Here is a 15,636-nt window from a genome sequence, read left to right as displayed (position 1 = left end):
CGGTACCTAAGCTATGTCCCTTCCAAATTTCAAGTGCCTACGTTTAGCCGTTTAGGCTGTGCGTTGATGTCAGTCAGTTTCTCCTTTTATACAACGTGTCCCAAAATTCAAGGATAAGCCGACGCCACAGGATGGACATATTCATGACTACTTTAGGAAAAATAGGAAAAAAATCTATCTCAATTATTTTTTAACTTACACAATAAATTATGAAATTCGACGAAAATTGACACCCCTTATGATATTTTACATTACCACGACCACAATTTTTCAAATATTCCTGTTTTTCTGTTTATATCGGCAACTTAAGTAGTGCCGCTGTTCACCCCAACTCTTAAAACCCCCAGAATCCTTGCAGTTTTTACACAAAAGTTAATCAAAATATGTTATTTCCTTAAAATTTTGAACGATTTTTACTTTCAATCCACTTTGACTCATCGTTTTGTAAAAAAAAAAAAGTATGAACAGGGCATTTCTACTGTACGGTGTATTTTTTCTCAATTCGGTGCTAAAATTTATATTTAGTTTTTTAAGTAGTTTCAATACAAAAAAATAAATGTTACTCCATTCTGAATGTAAAAATAGCATTGTCACTAAATATTGTTAACACGTAGGCTGCCATGACAGTCACCGGTGACTGACAAACATGCAACCTATTCGGGCCATGTCAGTCACTGGAGCCTGACACTGAAGCATCTAAATCAAACGACCGCAGTAGGCCGCCTGGCACGTTTAATGCGTTACTTCCTATTTTAAATGACTGACGTGGCCCCCAACAAAGTATGTTCAGCATGGCCTGCAACTCTTGTACCTAAATAAAAATTAACACAGGTTTGAATGAAAATTTTAGTAAAAACACGACAAATATTTGAAATTCCTAATAAAATCACAAGTTTACGATATATTTCGGAATAAATTATTAAAACATTACAGACAAAAATTAGGCTGATTAGGGCTTTGAAGAGAGTAAGTTATAACTTGCTGTCTTTCTCGACTTTACACGACCGAAATTTGACAGTTGACCGACAGCAACCGGACAGAGCGATAGTATTCACGAGGGTTTAGCGAGGAAAGCGATGCGACACGGTAGTTCCCGCCAAAACGCAGAAACGTGATTTTGTTGTGCCTGACAAAATGCTTGACATGGCGCTGTGACTGAAATTTATACCATTCGGGCCGCGTCAGGCACGGGTGGCTGACAGTTTTTTTTATGGGTATAATATGTCAATATAAATAGTCAAAAAATATTTTTTAACAATAACTATTCATTTCAAGCCATTACACATCGATTAGCAAAAAATTCAATTTTGGCGAATTAGTAAATTTACTTTGGCAGTCAACGTGTTAAGTGGTTTATGAGAAATGTTAAGCATCGAATTGAGAGAGCACCGAATTGAGAAAATGAATCACGGAATTGAGAAATGAATCTCCAAATATAAAAATCGCTCCGCAAACTTAGAATTGATGACATTATGAAGAAATACCTAATGTATTTCAATAATTAATATAATAAATACTTAAAACGTTTTGATATCTCATTGCTGGTCTATTATTTAGATGGTTCATTTTAGGTTTATGTGTCTGAAATACTAATGGAATAAAAGAAAAATCCTAATCAATATGTTTAATTTTTTAATAAGGAACTATAATAAATTCTTAATTTTTATATAATTATTATTTTAATTTTATTTAAATAAAACAAATAAAGACATAACACAGGGTCTCTTTGTTTATTTATTCTTAACCTTAAACACAAGAGAACCAAAGTGACCGACATAGCCCGTAAAATTGCATAAATCAAGTAGCAGTGGGCGGGGCACATAGCTCGTACAGATAATGTCTGTAGGGACTGAAAAGTTGTCGAGTAAACCACAGACCAGTGAGCAGGCCTCCACTAGGCAGACCGACGATCTGGTGAAGGTCGAGGGAAGAACCTGGAAGAATTATTTTAATAAGATAGCAATAGCAGTGTTTTTTTTTAATGAAACCTCAAAAAATTAGTTTTATTTTCTTCTGTCCAATGACTGGTATGGTCCAATGATTGGTAGTTCACCCTATTATTATGCTCTATTGATTTCATTATTATTTTAAGTTACACAAACAATTTATAGCACAATAAAAGTATCTATTTTCATTTAATATCAATTCGGTGTACGTGTTTTCTCAATTCGATGCCCCATATTCCGCGGAATTGAGATCCACGGAATTGAGGAAAAATCACATGTCATCAAATTACTCGAAAATATTATAAACTAGATGAAAACCCGGCTCCGCTCGGGTGCAATTTGACTCATAATACACAATTCTAGGTGCAAAATGTAGATAGATGTTTCTGTAGTCATCGGTTCTCAAAGAATATTAAATATAGATTCATATAGCTTCGTTAGTTGTGTTTAATAAATATGGTAAATAAAAACTGCAAATGTTTTTACACAAATTATTTTAATTTTAAATCAACATTCAAAATAAACTAAGACAAATTAACAAAACAATCAAATTCAATCGTTAATATAGGTTATGTTATTTACATTACACTCTTATTAATAGTCAGAAACGGGATCAGATAAGAAAATACTATTTTCATCAATATCTGGCTCCGGAAGTCCGAAATCTGTTAGTCTCTTTCCGTGGAGTTTTAATGTTTCATTTGGATAANTGGAAACCGGACACTCCATTTTAGGCCAAATTTCGCCCGTTTTTGAACTTTCGGATTTTTTCAAGGCGAGATGTAAAACCTGGCGGTCTTCTAAATATGCTCTCCATCAAGTCAAGAGTTCTATAAATACGTGTGATTTTTTTCAAGTCCGTACTTCAATTTTAAAGGTACTTTTTTCGCCCCAGTAGGTCGATCGGTCGTCCCCGTAGAAATGCCCAACAGTACTGTGGCAAGTTTTTTATAAAGTTGACGCAACTATCCAAGATTCCAAGTTGCGCTGGGTTGGGTTTTAAGAACTGGGGTGAACAGCAGCACTACTTAAGTTGCCGATACAAACAAAAAAAAACAGAAATATTTGAAAAATGGTGGTCGTGGTAATGTAAAATATCATAAGGGGTGTCAATTTTCGAAGAATTTCGTAATTTATTGTGTAACTTAAAAAATAATTGAGATAGTTTTTTTTCCTTATTTTTCCTAAAGTAGTCATGACTATGTCCATCCTGCGGCGCCGGCTAATCCTTGAATTTTGGGACACGTTGTATATTTAGATTTGTGGACTGGAAATTACTAAACCTCAGTGACAACACATAAGTAAACTGTCTTCACTCTAATTTTTCCAGGTTTACAGGTGACCCAACAGTCCGCGTGGACACCCTGTCCGCAATCTTCGGCCAGCTCTTCATGTCGGTGTCCATCTACGGCTGCCAGCAGACCTTCGTGCAGCGCTACTGCTCCATGTCCAGCGAAGCCAGGGTTAGGAGGACTCTGTTGGCTAACGTCCCAGCTGTGGGCATACTATTCAGGTAGGGAGCAAAGATAAGGAGACAAGTGCCCCTTAAGGGCTATGATTTATTTATTACTAGCTTTTGCCCGCGTGTCCATCTACGGCTGCCAGCAGACCTTCGTGCAGCGCTACTGCTCCATGTCCAGCGAAGCCAGGGTTAATAGGACTCTGTTGGCGAATGTCCCAGCTGTGGGCATACTATTCAGGTAGGGTGCAAAAGATAAGGAGACAAGTGCCCCTTAAGGACTATGCTTTATACAGGGTGAAAGGGTATTTAAGGAGTTGATTAAGTAGCTTATTCAATATAATAATTTAATATAATACTTATTCAATATAATGCTTATACTAAAACGTTTGTTTTTATTTGTATAGAGAACAATAGCGTCTAGACAAACCTAAAGAGGATTTAGGACGCTATTTGGATCAAATATAAAAAAAAATACTCAATAGTTTATTTTTTTGCATAACCACATTAGCATTCACATTTTAGGTCTTACAATTTAGGCAGTTATACAATGTGGACCCAGTTAGGGCACAGCAACTTTAGGAAGGAGACAGAATGATCCCCCAAGGAAAATTTGAGACTCCTAGCACTAATTGTATTTTCTGAGATTTCATGATGAGTGAGTCAGTCAGTGACCTTCGTACGCGTGGATCCCGTTTCAGCCTCTTAGAGGTAGAGTTTCGTAAAATCTGTTCTTAGCGAGCACCTACGTTCAAAAAGGAACCTCCATGCAAAATTTGAGACTAACACTTGTTTTTTTCTGAGATTTCGTGATGAGTGAGTGATTCATGCCCGTTTTAAGTTACCACTATGACCACAAAATTCCTGTTAATAGGGGTCACTTAAAAATTAGGGATTGATGCTGAAAAGGAGCATCAGTCACCTCTCACTTTCATAGTTATAGAAGATAGCTTTTTAGTGTTCATAAATGCCAAAACCTTCATTGGTTGGGTTATAATTGTTGTCAAGCTGTAGATTCTGGCTACACAGAAGTTGCAGCGGTGGGAACAAGAGGTGAATAGTCAAGCCATGTATTCATTAGGCAACATTTTTTGTTGATAAACTGTTTAAGTCTGTTTATGACCAGTGTGAAACAAGTTTACCATAAACACAGGTTTCTGAATCTTGGCCGTCCACACTAATTGCTCTCCACTCACAGCGGGGAGCACGGCAACATGTATCATAAACAATATTTCATCACCTATGTTTATGGACTGTTTATAAACTGTTTACAGAGATGATGAAACGTTCATAAGTGCCAAAATACTGCTCAAAATTGGATAAACATTATTAATTTGATTCAGTCTATCCTGGGTGGTGGGCATGGCGTTATATGCGGTATACAAGAACTGCGACCCTCTGATGTCTGGGAGAATTGCTGCACCCGATGAAGTCCTGGCTTATTATGTGGAAGACCAATTCGCGTTCTTGCCTGGGATGCTGGGACTGTTCCTGGGCAGTCTCTTCAATGGGGCTTTGAGGTAAGTTGAAGCAGTCTTTCTTCTTTGTTCAGAAGGGTTTTTCTTTGAACCATACAGTTCATCATTTCAGCCATAGGACGTCCACTGCTGAACATAGGCCTCTCCCAACATAACCATACAGTTAATTAAATTAAATAAATTGCGTGGGTCTATACTTCGTCCATGATGGGGTAACTATTTCTCAAACATGATTAATTTAAAACCAAAATACTGTCTCACATGGGATTTGTATTCACGATCTTAAGATTGCTGGGTACCTGCTTTGATCACTAAGTTTTGGGGACATTGGGAAACCACCGGAATGTAATTGACGGTATTCTCATCATCATCACCATTCTAGCCACAGGACGTTCACTGCTGAACATAGGCCTTCCCTAATGATTTCCAGATTGGCCGGTCGGAGGCGTCCTTTATCCAGCGGCTTTCTGCAAAATCTATAAGGTCATCTGTCCACCTTGCGGACGTCCTAAGCTGCATTAACGCTATCGCAAGTGTATTTTATGCTATACTAGCTGACCCGGCGAACTCTGTTCCGCCTTAAAGGCAATAAATAAGCCATCGCAATTTTTCCTTATTTGCTCACCGTTTAGACCTACCCTGGACTACGACAAACATTTTAAAACCAAAATCAGCTCAATCGGCCCAGCCGTTCTCGAGTTTTAATCAGACTAACGAACAGCAATTCGTTTTTATTCATATAGATAAATTATTATCTGTTATTTCCAGCTTCCTGGTATCAAACGTGAACTCCTTGGCTACTGTGACGTGGGAGGACTTCGTATCGGCCGCGCCACCCTTCAAGGGAATAGCCGACAAGCAGCAGCTAACGGTCATCAAAATCATTGGCGTCATTTATTGTGAGTTAGAGATTATTTTCTACTTCTTTTCGGCTAAAAACGTCCTTTTGCTAGAAGCGTCCTTTGGCTGAAGGACGATCCTTACTGCTGTACAAAAATTTCTAAGGATTTCCACAAGTACTTCTAGGTGCTTCCCACTAGATCAGTGGTTCTTAACCTTTAAGTCATGAGGGACCATTTTACCAAATTTCTGTCTTGTCAGGGACCACCTCATACCTAATCATAATCGGTCAAAAGTAAACCAGTTTAACTGCAAAAATGGTTTTGACTAAGGCGTGCAAGTACACTTGGTGGACCACTTGGAATGCCTCCAGGGACCACCAGTTGTCCGCGGACCACCGGTTAAGAACCACTGCACTAGATGATGGGCCCATAGAACCGGGGAAACCAGTTACCAATTTTTTTTTATTCCCAACTAGGAAGCTCTTGGCCTGTATCTCACCTGATGGTAAGTAATGATTAGGCCGAAGGTGGAAGCGAGCTTACAATAGTATTAAACAGATAGTATAGGGGTTTTGATCATTTAAATTGGAGCACTTAATGTTGAGTGAGACTAAGATAGACGCACCATTGAGAGCTGTATAATGAAGGGATTGGTAGAGTCTCTGTCTTTCATCATCATCATCATCATCATCATCATCATCATTTCAGCTATAGGACGTCCACTGCTGAACATAGGCCTCCCCCAATGCTTTCCATGTTGATCGATTGATAGCGGCCTGCGTCTAGCGCTTCCCTGCTACCTTTATGATGTCGTCGGTCCACCTTGTGGGTAGACGTCCCACGCTGCGTTTTCCGGTACGCGGCTTCCATTCCAGAACCTTGCTTCCCCTAAACTCTGTCTTTACATTAGCTTATATTTAACGTACAACCTATTCCAACTTCTGATAGATCGTTTAGCATAATTTATTTAAAATTTAGCAATGATATACCCATAATCCATATCCATGATTTATCTAAGACCACTTATATTGTAACAGTCACTTTTGCACCATTCCACTAGCTATAAAGGTAAGGTATTACTGTTGAAACTGCCAAACTCCTTGAATAAAGAATATTTTCTTTTCTCTTTCCAGCTATAACCATAATGTGCCTGTCGCTTTGCGTCGGCGTAGTCGGCGGAGTAGTAGAAGGCTCACTTCTAGTAACTTCTGCCACTTCTGGAGCCCTACTTGGGGTCTTCGTACTAGCTGCATTATGTCCTGTCGCGAATGGCAAGGGAGCTTTATGGGGAATGGTGGCTTCACATGTCATAACTACATGGATGGCGGCGGGAAGGCTACTGTATGTGGATAAAGCTGTTGCTATGCTGCCTTTATCTGTTGAGGTGCGTATATTTTCGTTTATCTTCATCAATATAGGTGATGTGGTAGAAGTGTCACTTCTAGTAACTTCTGCCACTTCTGAAACCCTACTTAAGGTGTTCGTACTAGCTGTTCTTTCTCCACTATAGTAATGAGGGTTTTCGCGAATGAAAGATCCGCTAGATGGCGGGACGTGGATGTGGGGTCCGACTGCTGCGTTGGTGTTGATGGTGATTGGTGGATTTTGACATATCTGTCAATGTCATGTCAAAAATAACCAATCATGCAGCATTTGGACCCCGCGTCTACGTATTGCCATCTGGCGGATTTTTCATACGCGAAAACCCTCATTGGATAACAGTTAAAGACAAAATCTTTCGTCCTGGAAAATGTGTGACCTCTGATCTGCTACAGCATTAGTTTAGGAGACCTGAGTAAATCTCACACATTTGTTTCTCTTGGATATTTTATTCTTTTCTATTGTACTGATATGTGTGTGATAAAATGGAACATGTCTGGAGTTAGTTAATAGTTGGGGCACACTAATAACTCGGGTCGTGACCTTGTTCACCGTGGGTCACGGTATAATAAAAAATTATAATTAAAAAAAACTTTTTTTAAAAACAAGCTTTATTCTGAAATGCAGAGTTGTACTAAAACGAAAAAAATAATTGTATGAAATGTTCAAATAATTTCGAAAGCTTGTATCGCGCATGGAATATTTTGAACCTTGCATACAATTATTTTTTCGTTTTAGTACAACTGCATATCAGAATAAAGCTTGTTTTTAAAAAAGTTTAATTTTTATTATAATTTTATTTTACACTTTTTAGTTGGCTCTCAATCCGAGGGCCTTGGTCAACATCTAGCACTAAAGTGTTCAAAAAGACAAATCCAACGAACCCAAACTCGATGAATTTCCTCCGTTTCGTTTAGAAGGTCCTATGGCCACCTCCTGTCTCCATAATCAGACCAGCTCAATGGTACCATAATATTTCATTGTCATCGTACTTACATAAGTATACCAAATTTCAGCTCAATCGGTTGAGGAGAACTGGTCTTAAATTCAGTTGCAAGATTGCCTTACACATACTAACAAGTGAAGTCAATATAATAGCTTGTAATAATGCTGAATGGGGTTCCATTACATTGCAATGAGCTTTGCTATTGCGACAAGGTGGCTCTGCTCAGTAAACTTCCTTGATAACGTGCTACTGTTAAGTTTTTGTCTTTGTATGATGTCCATTGTAATGTTCCTTTATTTTTACTTATTATAGAGCTGCCCAAACAGCACAGCAAGCGTGTTCAACGTGAAGCCGCTACCCGTTGGAGTCAATGAAACACTCATGCACATCGCGCCTCTACTGCGGGCCTTGAACACCAGCCGCTCCCACGTTCACACAGAGTCTATGATGTGAGTTTACTTTATCATCATCGTCAACAACATCATCATTGTCATCAACATCGTCTTCATCAACAACACCATCATCATCGTCATTTTTATCATGATCACCAACTCCAAACAGCTCAGCAAGCGTGTTCAAATTAAAGCCTCTGCCAGTTACTTAGTTACAGTACTGTGGGCCTTGAACACCAGCCGCTCCCACGTCCACACTGAGTCTATGATGTGAGTTTACTTTATCATCATCATCATAGGCATAATACGCACCATCATCATCATTGTCGTTGTCGGCCGTTTGGTGTAGTGGTTCGAAACGGACTACTATTTCGGAGGTAGCGGGTTCGATTCCCGCACAGTACAAACATTTGTGTGCATGAACATATTTGTTTGTACTGGACTGGGTGTTTTCTATGTATAATAAGTATGTTTAAAAAAAAAAGTATTTAAGTATGTTTATATCCGTTGTCTAGTACCCATAGTACAAGCATTGCTTAGTTTGGGACTATAAGCGCAGTGTAAAATGTCTAAGGATATTTATTATTTATTTATTATTATTGTCATCCACATCATCTTCATCAACAAAACCACCATCTTCATTTTTATCACGATTACCAACTCCAAACAGCACTGCTATATAGTCTGGTCTGTGCGCACGTAGAATTTTGTCAAAATTCTACGTGCTCACGGACCGGGCTTTAGTTGGCGTCAATGAAACACTCATGCACATCGCGCCGCTACTCCGGGCTTTGAACACCAGCCGCTCCCACGTCCACACGGAGTCTATGATGTGAGCTGTTATCTCATCATCATTATTCATTATCACCATCATCCTCATCAGGTCATTTAAGTCAGCTGTATAAGTAGGCTGAACTTATGATGTGAATTTCTTTATAATCATATTCAATAATGGGCAGAAAGGTTCTGGAATGGAGGCCGCGTACCGGAAAAAGCGTGGGACGTCCAACTACAAGGTGGACCGACGACATCGTAAAGGTAGCAGGGAAGCGCTGGACGCAGGCCGCTACGTTGCCAATGCTTTCCACGTTGATCGATTATCAACGTGGAAAGCATTGGGGGAGGCCTATGTTCAGCAGTGGACGTTCTATGGCTGGAATGATGATGATGATATTCAATATAATCATAATTATCATCATCATCACCAACATCAGCATTATCATCATCATTAGGTTATTTTTAGCCGGCCGCACGCGAAGCCTGACTCTTTGATGTGAGTTAATTTGTAGAAATAGACTCTGGACTTAAAGACACAGTGTGGGCAGGCCAGTCCATAGACCGACGATCTAGTGAAGATCACGGGAAGCACCTGAATGCGGGTAGCCTGGGATCTATTAATTGTAATCAAATGGACCGTTCATATGGAAAACCTTGGGGACGTCATTTGGCTGAAAAGACGAGCCTCAATGCTGAACCAAGGTTCCCCACAACGACCGGTCCTACCCGCGTCCAGACGATTCCCGCGACCTTTTAAAAATCGTTGGTCTACTGGGCCTGCCTTTTTCCCTATTTTTAAAGATTCTTAAACAGCGCACTAGGTACCAAATTCTGCGATAATATGCGGAAGTGCAGACTTCCATTCCAAGACGTGATTTATCTCCAAAATCCTTTACCTCCGTTACATCTACAATCTCAACATCATCATCATCATCATCATCAGCCCTTTACAGTCCACTGCTGGACTATGAGCCTCCTCCACTATAGTGGAGGGTTTTACCATAATCTCCACGCTTGGCAGGAGGGTTGGAGATCGCAGTATTAAAGATTGATGTTTGTCAGAGAGCGCTGCTGCCTGTTCTCTGTTTGATGTGTAGTCCCTAAGTCGCCTCTTACGACACCCGCGGGAAGAGTAGGGGTTGGTGACAAATGTATTCTACTCTGCCGTCACCACACGGCAATCTCAACACCAACCTTATCATTTCCAGCAACAGCAGCCTCCACGCCATGTACTCTGTCTCCTACATGTGGTACGCCGTCATCGGCACCGTCACGTGTGTCGTCATCGGCGTCATTATCGGCGTCATCACCGCCAGCGATGATGACGCGTACGACGAGCGACTCCTCCACCCTATGGTTGCCAGACTAGCCAGGAAGTTTCCAGGGAAACCCAGGTAATAAGGTAGTGATGTTGGCGCCCTCCTGACAGTGTCATGGCTGGGGCTAAAGCCCGGTCCATGAGCACGTAGAATAGGCTAGTTGCCTAAAAAAATTTTTTTAGTCCGTAATGTTTAATATCAAAAAATATTGGACACGTATATTTTTATTTGTCAATCTAACAAATTATTACATAGTTATGGTGCGTTGAAGTTGCGCACGACGTCACAACGTGCGGCATTTTTAAGTAAGCGTTGACGTCACGGGCCTCTTCTTATGAACTTTGGGGCGCTTTATCTCTTTAAATTTTCATTAGTTTGAAAAAGTGGAAAATACGTGTAGAGTATTTTTTGATAAGTTAACTGACGGACTAATTAAAACTCTTGCTTTTTGACCCAGGCAACATCCCCATTCCTGGCAATTAGTGGTGACTGAGTTTGTTCCGGCGTTTCTTCTCAGCACTTGTCATATGTTTGTCTCGAAGCGCTGGTAGGACCCAAAAGATAAGGAGACATGTAAAGTGCCCCATAAGGGTCACCTTTTCTTTTTTTATTATTTACTATATTTTGACGTTCATAAATTTCCACTTGTGGTCTAAACGGAATTTTTTGATTTTTTTTTGTCATGGCTGGGTGTGATGAAAGAACTAGAGTATTTTAAGTATTTTAAGACAAACTCGACTCATTACGACGACTTATGACGCTTCAAAACTCAATCGAGTCTTTAAGTCTTGAGTCCTGAGCCTTTTAGAGTCTTCGACTATGACTTGAGTTTTATTTTTAGACTGAATCAATTTAAAAAGACTCGAGGTCTTTCATCGCTAGCTGGGACGGTTAATGTTGGGCATTAATAGTTATTATTTTTCTTTTATTATTTTACTAGCTTTTGCCCGCGGCTTCACCCGCGTGAAATTTAGTTTGTCACAGATCGTCATAAATTATAGCCTATATCTGGGTTATAAACAATAATACTGTAAATCCATTCAGTAGTTTTTGCGTAAAAGAGTAACAAACATCCAGACATCCAAACTTTTGCATTTATAATATTAGTAGGAAGTAGGATTTTTATTTTGTTTTCTCGTTTGTTTGTATTTTCAACCGACTTCAAAAAAGGAGGAGGTTCTCAATTCGACCCGTATGTTTTTTTTTTTTTTTTCTATGTTTGTTACGCGATAACTCCGCCAATTATGAACCGATTTGAACAAATCTTTTTTCGGCGTATAGGTAATACCTCAAGGGTGGTCCCATTTAAATTTAATAATAAAAAAAACAACCCCCAAGGGTGGAAAATTGGGGATGAACTTTTTTATACGCAATATCTCCACCAATTATAAACCAATTTGAACGATTATTTTTTTGTTGAATAGGCATTATGAAAAGGGTGGTTTCATGCGAATTTGAAGAAAATATTTCACCCCCAAGGGTGGAAAATTGGGGATGAACTTTTTTATACGCAATATCTCCGCCGATTATGTATGATACCAATTTTTTTTGGTCTCAGTGTACTGCCTACCTTCAGTGGTAACATCAAGGTAATAATTAGTTAACTAAAAAGCAAGAAATAAGTAAAATTTTATAAAAAAAAATAAAACCGACTCCAAAAAACCTACACTAAAACGTAGAAAAATAATTACTAATTACCTACTTATTTATTAGGACGAATTATTAATATTTATGTAGGTATACCATGATTGATACTTCTGGAGTCGGTGCCAAGATTATGAAACATGTAAAGTTTGCCTGCACCGACTCCAAAAGTATCAATCATGGTATACCTACATAAATATTAATCATTCGTCCTAATAAATAAGTAGGTAATTAGTAATTATTTTTCTACGTTTTAGTGTAGGTTTTTTGGAATCGGTTTTATTTTTTTTTATAAAATTTTTGTTAATTCTAGTCGTGTATTCCTGCCGGTATCTCCAAAAATGGCATCCGCAGAATAACAGCGTCATGTTCTGGGTTTTACTGGTTTTACTACTTCAGAGCATGACACATGCTGAGCGGTGGCCATTTTTGGTTCTAACCACCTTTAACTTACACTGTGTGTTATTTTTTTTAAGTTGGAACCAAAATAATTATTTTTCTTCTCTTTCCAGGAAATTTACTAATACTAGTGAAAAAGTAGAGAAGATTCCAGAAGAGAAAGAAACGTCTGAGAAAACCGATGAGACGATAGCTGAAGAAGTGAAGCCGACGGTGTTTTCGACTAATGCAAGTAGACTTTTCGATGTGTATGAGACGAGGCGGTCGCCGTCGCCGTTTCCAGAAAGGACAAGATTGTAGTTAGTTTTACTGTTGAATAGTTAGTATGAAATGTGACGTCCACTTGGGTAACGTTAAAACTTATAACTTAACTTATTCCTTAAAAGGAATTTATTAAAATATGCCATAATCTTGGTATTACAAAAAAAACATACATACAGCCGAACATAGGTAATTATAACCTCCTCCTTTTCTGAAGTCGGTTAAAAAAGGCTTCTATGTATGTTTTGTAAATTATTTTCAATGTGATGTAAACATAAAAAATTCTAAAACTTTGCTCAAAATAATGAAAAAGTTAGTTTGAAATTACTCTGGAAGTTAAAGATTTTATAGCAATTTTGTAAGTTAGTAATTTAGAATGGATATTAGTATTTATCCGTGCAAAATGATTTTAGCAAAAACATAATGATTTATTTCAAAAAAGTTATAAATTATTAAATACCAGTAATGACGTCACAAAATAGTAGTTATTATGTCAATATAATTTTGACAGATCATAAAAATATGACAGTTGATTAGTGCCTGTTAATATCAACAGGCACTTGCCTCTTCATTAATTTTAAATATTAATATTTTATAGGTTTTTGAATGATGACAAGAATGTAAAGCTTAAAAGACAAGTACCTAGGTATTAAAGTAGGTATATAAGGAGTTTAGTAAATTATAAATATGTAGCAATAACGAAAAAACATTAAGGCTGGGTTGCACCATCTTAGTTTAACTTTGACAAAAGTCAAAAATCTGTCAAACTCCATACAAAAAACACCGGTTATCGTTATAGTTACGGTCAAAGTTAGGTGGTGCAACTCAGCCTTAGTTATTGTGAAAGAAAAAAATTTTTCATGTTATTTTTAAATTCAGATTAATTTTGGTCTATTTTGAAAATACTTTAGAAATAAGTGTGAAAATGAGTAAAATATTATTATAAGTAGCCTTGTGATAATAGTCTTTAAATACTTTTTTTTTAAATAATAAAAATGTTAATCTTTGTACAAATCTTGTAATGAAATAAAATTACGTCAAAACGTAAGTGAATTTTAAGTCTTGAAACAATATTTTTCATAACGATAATGCTGCTTGATAATACAGGGTGTCTTAAATTTTCTAAAAATTATATTTGATTTTACGTTTTTATGCATTTGAATAAATTTTTATGTGAAAAAATAATATGTTACCTATGGTTTCATATTAACTTTCCTATAATTAGTATAGTTTTGATGTTTGTTGTCTTCACCCTGGATAGGTGTTTCATAGATATCTCTTTAATTTGTATTAAAAAAAGTGTAAAGATGTAGAATTAAGAATTATTAAAATAGTTTGATTTGTTGTTGACTGAGAATTTAAAGCGATTGTGATGCGAGTTGAATCAAATGATTTTTTATAATTAACATTAATTAATATGTTACACAAACAATTTCTCAATAATATATTCAAGCCTGTGATTTGCTATGTAAGTGTACTTATATTTATTGAATCTACATGTTCAACGAATCACAGTTAGCTATTTAGAATCGAGTTTTAGATATTAAAGTGTGTCTCAATTTTTATATTCGATATTGTTTTTATAAGTGACTAAAATGTTATAAACATTTACACCCTATATTATTATATCGTGATGTTTGCCAGTATTATAGTCTGGTCCGTGAGCACGTAGAATTTTGTCCAATGACCCCAAGCTACCCATCCTTATCGCTCGCGCGTAATTATATTGCTGTCGCGACTGTGCGACGCGCGCCCGCAGTGAGTGTGCGAGCGCGACAGCAACATAATTACGCGCGAGCGATAAGGATGGGTAGCTTGGGGTCATTGGATAAAATTTTACGTGCTCACGGACCAGGCTTTAGATAATTTCGAATATTTTTATACTATAGTTCTTTTTGTAATCTCGAGCTGATATTTAGCTTAATTCTGCGTTAAAAGTAGTTTTAATCCAGATCTAAGCTAGTCTTCGATTTTAAGGAATTGTTTTGGCACTTTAGCACTTAAAAGTGTGATCGAGTCAAGAGAGATTAATGACCGTTTTCACCATCAATCCCTGTTTTTAAGTGACCCCTAAGGTAACAATATTATGAATTTGGTTTTCATACGAGTCACTTAAAATTTAGGGATTCATGGTGAAAACGGGCTTAATATGTGAATTATAATTTATAAGATTTTGATAGATGATGATTCTCATTTTGAGTGAATATGAAAATACAATAAAAGTAGGCATGTTAATATAGTTTTAGTCACTGGTCAATGCGAAACTCGTCGAAAAGTGATAAATTACTAAATAGTTACTATAATCAATGTATTTTTACTTAGCATAGAAATAAGACATAACCTATGAGGTATATCTCATTATAGGTATTGTATGAAAAAGCGTAATTCACGGTATTCGTGTAAATAGTGCCTGAAATATATTTTTGTAACAAATAAAATCACTTTAGTGAATGTGAAGTAAGTACAGAATGTACTTATTTATTTTAAATGTTGTGTAAATAAAACAAACGAAATAAATATTTAATTGTAATAAATGTATTATGTTTTAATCATTTTTGCATAGATACCTACTTACCTACTTTTGATTTTCGTTAAGAAAAGTACCTACATAACTACTGAACATACCCTCAAATAAAACAAAAAAAAAACTTAATAGACTTATTTTTATTGAAAGAAACAAATTAATAGTGGATAAGAACCAAAGGATAAAATATATTTCTATTTCCCAAGCAATGTGAATGGTGGGTAGGTATACAAACTGGCATAAACAATTCAAACCAATATAAACCATTC

General features: G+C 37.2%; 1 protein-coding gene across 4 annotated transcripts in view; it reads left to right on the top strand.

Moving 5' to 3' along the window:
• The window catches only part of LOC114356618 (sodium-coupled monocarboxylate transporter 1), a 45,409-nt gene extending 32,387 nt beyond the window's left edge, over nt 1–13,022 (top strand). For all 4 annotated transcript variants that reach the window (XM_028309873.1, XM_028309872.1, XM_028309875.1 and 1 more), the window contains 7 exons: nt 3,277–3,459; nt 4,749–4,925; nt 5,652–5,782; nt 6,859–7,109; nt 8,364–8,500; nt 10,429–10,614; nt 12,696–13,022. In XM_028309873.1, the coding sequence (XP_028165674.1) occupies nt 3,277–3,459; nt 4,749–4,925; nt 5,652–5,782; nt 6,859–7,109; nt 8,364–8,500; nt 10,429–10,614; nt 12,696–12,882 (1,252 nt within the window). In that variant the 3' untranslated portion in view covers nt 12,883–13,022. The remainder of the gene's footprint in view (nt 1–3,276; nt 3,460–4,748; nt 4,926–5,651; nt 5,783–6,858; nt 7,110–8,363; nt 8,501–10,428; nt 10,615–12,695) is intronic.
• Nucleotides 13,023–15,636: the final 2,614 nt, after the last annotated feature.

This window comes from Ostrinia furnacalis, unplaced genomic scaffold (assembly GCF_004193835.3).
Source record: "Ostrinia furnacalis isolate ACB-3 unplaced genomic scaffold, ASM419383v2 OfSCF2838, whole genome shotgun sequence".
NCBI classification, from domain to species: domain Eukaryota; kingdom Metazoa; phylum Arthropoda; class Insecta; order Lepidoptera; family Crambidae; genus Ostrinia; species Ostrinia furnacalis.
The sequence above is the reverse complement of the archived record's forward strand: the minus strand, read 5'-3'. Positions and strand labels throughout refer to the sequence as shown.